At 39.9% G+C, this 6056-nt stretch overlaps 1 protein-coding gene across 2 annotated transcripts in view; it reads left to right on the plus strand.

Moving 5' to 3' along the window:
* The window catches only part of PDZRN3 (PDZ domain containing ring finger 3), a 148372-nt gene extending 142604 nt beyond the window's left edge, over positions 1–5768 (plus strand). For both annotated transcript variants that reach the window (XM_075514325.1, XM_075514326.1), the window contains 2 exons: positions 679–795; positions 1749–5768. In XM_075514325.1, the coding sequence (XP_075370440.1) occupies positions 679–795; positions 1749–3299 (1668 nt within the window). In that variant the 3' untranslated portion in view covers positions 3300–5768. The remainder of the gene's footprint in view (positions 1–678; positions 796–1748) is intronic.
* Positions 5769–6056: the final 288 nt, after the last annotated feature.

Genomic DNA, 6056 nt, shown 5'->3' on the forward strand with positions numbered 1-6056 from the left:
AATACTGTCAAGAAGCATCCTCAGCTGTAATAAAAGGTTGAACCAGACCCCTTTGTAGAGCAGGGATTAGCACAACAAAGATGTTGAACAAACAGCCATGAGCACTATTGTTTGATCTGTCTCTGCTCCTCCTGCTGCGAGAGCAACCCTTGCCAATGCACCTGCAGACACAGGGTCAGGCTCATGACTATTCTGTTAGCCTAGATGCTTCTCATCTTTCCCTTGGGGATAATTGAGGCTGAGAGTAAAAAAGTCTTGCAGACCCCTAGCAAGCATTTTTCCCTCTGGCCCTTGATGCTGCCTCACAAATGGTGTGTTCAAGCTTTGGGCTCTGGAGTGTTTTTATACATCTTTATCAAGTCACACACAAACCAAAACAGCCCCAACTCTGAGAATTATTTCCATGGATGACAAGGCTGGTTTTGTTCCATATATAAAGGGCTGTTGAAGATAAAACCGTGCTGCTGGAGATGGAGGTGGCTGGGGGGGAGGTAGGACGGTCAATACCTGCACTTAGCACAAGGAGATGTGTGCTTCTTCCCAGGACACAGCAGCACTGTCACAGGAAGGAATCTCCTAAGATTTCCCAATCACTTTTCACAAAGAAGGAACATAATTTATGTCAGTCTTCATTCTTTTGAGAACATTTGGTTTGATTTTCCCTCCCTTTTCACATAGCTGGACGAAGGATGGATGGATGATGACAGAAATGATTTTCTGGATGACTTGCACATGGACATGTTAGAGGAACAGCACCACCAGGCAATGCAATTTACTGCCAGCATGCTTCAGCAGGTACTGCCGTTCTGTTGTGCAATGGTGTCAAAACTTCACATTGCACTCAATACTCCAATATTGAGCTTCACTGAATACACTTAGTGTCTCGAATGACGATCAAGGCAAAAGGACTTTCTGTAAAATCAAGATATTACATGACTATCCACAAACTTCCGTCTGGGGGACCAAAACGTTTTCAAATGTTACCTTTTTTATTTTGCCCCTTACAACAACATGATCACAGTTCTTAGAAATCTACCATTCTGGCTGTGGTTACTGAGAGAAGTACAAGCTAGGCGTTTGATAGATATAGCAGGCAGAGAGCTAACTTATAAAATTTCCTATTTGATATGCATACACATACTGAAAACAGCCTACGTCCTGAAACCTTAAAATCCAAATGGAGAACTCTGGCAAATGACTGAAATAAGGTCTATATATGGGGAGAAAGGCAAAGAAAAAGTTTTTACATAGCAAAGTTTATGCAGGGCCGCAGATTTGGGCCTGTATTCCCCGTCATTCTGCCATGATTAATGAAATCATACAAGTTCATTAATAGATTTTCAATTTTTGTATAGATTTTTTTTCTGGAGTTTTCTACAGCTCTGCATCCTCTGTGGGAGCCACATTTTCTGAAGGGACATATTCTCACTTTGGCACCACAGTAGAACTGGATACTTTTGTGTACCTAAGTGGGAGAAGAAAGAATTTGAAAATGTGACTTCTACCATTGTTGCTATATAACTGAAAGCAGACCTCAAGTTCTTCTGAGAAGGTCATCCACAGCATGCTGTATTTTCAGTCACCATTTCTATGAGTTCTTAATAATATTCTTTCCATACAAGTAAAAGACAAAAGATGTAGAAAGTGTAACAGGTGACAGATTAAGAAAACTATTAAAAGATAAACACCCTGAAGTATTTTATGTCCTTGCACTAATTTCTCTGTCTGTCTTTCATTTTTGCTGTTAGAAGAAGCATGAGGAGGATGGAGGTACCACAGATACAGCCACTATTTTATCTAACCAGCACGAGAAGGACAGCGGCGTGGGGCGCACAGACGACAGCACTCGCAACGATGAGAGCTCCGAGCAGGAAAACAACGCAGATGATCACACCACCTCCTCCAACACTTTAGGGAGCCAGAAGAAGCTGACATACAGTCATGACACCCTAGGAAGTGGCGATATGCAGTTCAGCAATGAATCATTTATCTCAGCCGACTGCACAGATGTTGACTTCCTCGGCATCCCTGTAGACGAATGCGAGCGATTCCGGGAACTGCTGGAACTGAAGTGCCAGGTGAAGTCTGCCAACCCTTACAGTCTGTATTATCATAACAGCACGCTGGATATGAGCAAAAGTGACCAAGAAAGTGTTGACAGAGAGCTGGAGATGCTGAATGAGGAGCTGCGCAATATCGAGCTAGAGTGCCTGAATATTGTGAGAGCTCATAAAATGCAGCAGCTGAAAGATCAGTACCGGGAGCCCTGGATGCTACATAACAGCGGGTTCCGCAACTATAACACAAGCATTGATGTTCGCAGGCACGAGCTCTCAGACATTACGGAGCTCCCCGAGAAATCTGACAAGGATAGCTCGAGTGCATATAACACAGGCGAAAGCTGCCGAAGCACACCACTCACACTGGAGATCTCCCCTGACAATTCGCTGCGCAGAACTGCAGAAGGCATTAACTGTCAAGGTAATGAGGGGGCAGTGGCATATAATGTCTCCCAAAAGAATTTATTTGCTAGCTCAGAAAGTCATGAATCTAGCACTGGTAAATGCCATGCCTCTGCTAAAGATCCCGACCTTGGCAAGCAGCTGGAAAGCAAGGAGAGAAAAGCCAGTGATGGAAGCAAAAGCCCTACTCATGGTCAAAAACCTTCTGGCTCCTACGTTTCCCCGTACCATCACTCTCCATATAAGCACGCTCATATTCCTGCCCATGCACAGCACTATCAGAGCTACATGCAGCTGATCCAACAGAAATCAGCGGTGGAGTATGCACAGAGCCAAATGAGTCTGGTGAGTATGTGCAAAGACTTTAATTCAAGCCAGAGCGAACCGAGGATGGAGTGGAAAGTCAAGGTTAGAAGCGATGGGACCCGGTACATTACAAAGAGGCCTGTCAGGGACAGGCTGCTGAGAGAACGTGCCATAAAGATTAAGGAGGAGCGCAGTGGTATGACTACCGATGATGATGCCATAAGTGAAATGAAGATGGGCCGTTACTGGAGCAAGGAGGAGCGGAAGCAGCATTTAGTGAAAGCGAAGGAGCAGAGGAGGAGGCGTGAGTTTATGATGCAGAGTAGGTTAGATTGCTTAAAGGAGCAGCAAGGGGCAGAAGAAAAGAAAGAGATGAATATCATTGAACTGAGCCACAAAAAAATGATGAAGAAGAGAAATAAAAAAATATTTGACAATTGGATGACAATCCAAGAACTGCTAACCCATGGAACAAAGTCACCAGACGGCACACGGGTGTACAATTCCTTCCTGTCAGTGACTACTGTATAATCACCATTGCTAAATTATGTACATAAAACACTACCATTGGGGTAGAAATCAATGCCTCGTTCAATGTGGCAAGATTTTTGTATATAAGATACAGTCATCAAGTTTATAGTTCAAATACTGAACTCTACAACTGTGGGTGCCAGGATCTCCATTATAAAGTGGAGAGGAAGCTTGCCCATCTCCTTCGAAGGCAATATTAGCACTGCTTTTTGGAATACTGATTGTACTTTTTTACTTGTTACCTTTTACATGAAGTGTTTAAATATCAGAAATGTATTAACCATACTTACACAGGTAATTTGCTTAAGCTATATTCATAATAAAAGCTACCCATGCTTTTCTTTACCTAAAAAAAAAAAATGCAAAAAACCCACAAGAGCAACTGCACATATGTATTTTTTGTGAAACCATATTTTGTGATGTTATTTTGCTGTTGTTCACTTCTACACAGAGTGCTGTTTATCAATATTTAGCTCAAGGTTTAAACTCAGAATTAGAGTCATTCTCTTGTAATATTTAACATTTATCAGACAGCAATTTTTAGAGTTATGCTCAACATTTAAACATTTTTCTTTTTAAGGTTTCTGAAGAAAGTATATAGGTTTCATCTGAAAAGCCTGAAGCGAAGTACACTATACTGCAGCTTTAAAGGATTTTAAAGCATGTTTGCAAATGTTGCAACCTATTGAAAAAATGTGCATGTACAGCTAAATTGTTTATATAAGACAGTTTGTGGAATTTGAAAAGCCCATGGTAGTAACTGTTTGCTTTATAGATTTGAATGTATTGAATTATAAAAGCAGTTTCATGAAATCATCATTAGCTACAAATGTTAACAAGTAAAATGAGGTAAAATAAATTATTGTTTTATATTTCAAACTATTTTAAATTCTTTTGACTCCCTTCTGGTTTCACCCCATAGAGTATTCTTTCCTCAAGCGTAGCTCCTGTGCTGCAGAAATACCTGGACAGCCTATCGGAGTCAAATCTAACAGAATAGTCTGCATCCTGACTTTGGGGGGGATTTGGATTGAGGTTTTCTTGAGGGAAGGAGAGATGGAGGGAAGAGGCAAGAGAGAATTACAACAAATATCAAGAGGAGAATCAAGCAATGCATATCTTCAACTCACAAGGCATTTAAGATGACCTGTAAGTGAGAAATAGGACTTCTACTCTCCTGGTTTGCTTTGTTTTGTGGTTTCTTAGTGGTATATAAAACCCACCTACAAACTTCAGTGTGGGTTTGCATTAAAAACAGACAATACATAAATTAAAGCATATAGAAATTAAAGCAAATAAATATATAAATTAAAAGAGATGGTGAAAAAGACAAAAACTAAATGTCAAAGAGGTATAACACTCCTTTTCTTGTTTTCTATTTCTGATTAAGAATTCAGATATAAATTGGAATATTCTGCTGGATTATGTAACATAGACTCATTATGAATAGCTCCCAGATTCTCCATCCCCTCTCCCTTTTCCATTGCTCCCACAGAAAACTTGCTCCCAAACCCTTCTAAGATTTTGTTCTGGACTCTTCTGTCATAACTATACAGAGCAAAAATTATAATCTTAATTATAGAAGTGAAAAGTTGGAAGGGGAGAGATTAACAGCTTCTCAGTGCCTATTTTGTCTATTATCAAGAAGCAAACAACAGATTTGTTTGAGGTTTTTTCCACTCCCTTTGTGGACTAGCACTGAATTAGCATTGAATGTAGGTCTACCATATTCCACAGTAAACTCTTTTACATACCCGAAAATGCATCTTCAGCCCATGTAAATTATCACTGCCCCTTGAAATCTGGCACTCATGTCAATAAGCCTCTGTAAATTTATCTTCAAATGATATTTGCCTTTGGGATAAAGTACTAGTCCTACTGTAGTGTATGAAAGATTTTCTGTTGACTTTGTTAGAGCCAGGATTTCACCTGACATACTGCCAGCCATTATCATCACGAGTGGTACAGTAGGAAAAATATATGATTTTCACAACACACTGCCTTCAACACAAGATGCTTGCTATCTCTGTCTCAAATCTGCTTTACTCTGAGTTCATGTTCTGTTCATCCCAATTGCAGGTGTGAGAGCCATAGCAAAATACTGCCTCTCCTAAAGTTCAGAAATTCAGATGCACAGGCAGAGCTATGATTAGCGTGGAATCACGATCCTTAAACCAGGCATGAAAAGACAGTTAAGCCATCTTAGTCTACCTGGATATACTAGAGTAAGATTTGAAATGCTCTAACGAGGAAGAATTATCATCAAAGTGTTCCTCTTAAAAACAGGCTTCTTTGGAATAACTTCACAGGTAATGGTTCCTTTAGGCATCAGTTATATAAATGCTGAGCATTGTATGCATGTGTGTAACAGCAGAAACATATTTGGGAATTCAAGTGTGATGTGTAGAAATTACACCAAAGCATCAACAGTATAAAATATACATTCTTTAAGATGTTGAAATAAAATTATTGGCCAACAATTTTTCTCACACCTTTGATTTTTTCCTCACTAAACATTTGTTGTTATTCTGGTCAGTTAAAAATCACCTGTCTCCTTCAGTATTATGATTATTAACTAGCATCAGTTCACAGAATCCATCAGTTATCCTGGAAATCCAGGCAAAAGCTTTGCAAACTGCAGATTTTTCTTTTCCTTTCTGTTATCTTATCACACACTCTTTTTCATTGCCTTATCGAAGTACTTAATGCGGTGTTGAAAAGGGAGATTTTGGGTCTTTTTATTGCTTGCAAGGAAAC

Source organism: Mycteria americana, chromosome 11 (genome assembly GCF_035582795.1).
Source record: "Mycteria americana isolate JAX WOST 10 ecotype Jacksonville Zoo and Gardens chromosome 11, USCA_MyAme_1.0, whole genome shotgun sequence".
NCBI lineage: Eukaryota > Metazoa > Chordata > Aves > Ciconiiformes > Ciconiidae > Mycteria > Mycteria americana.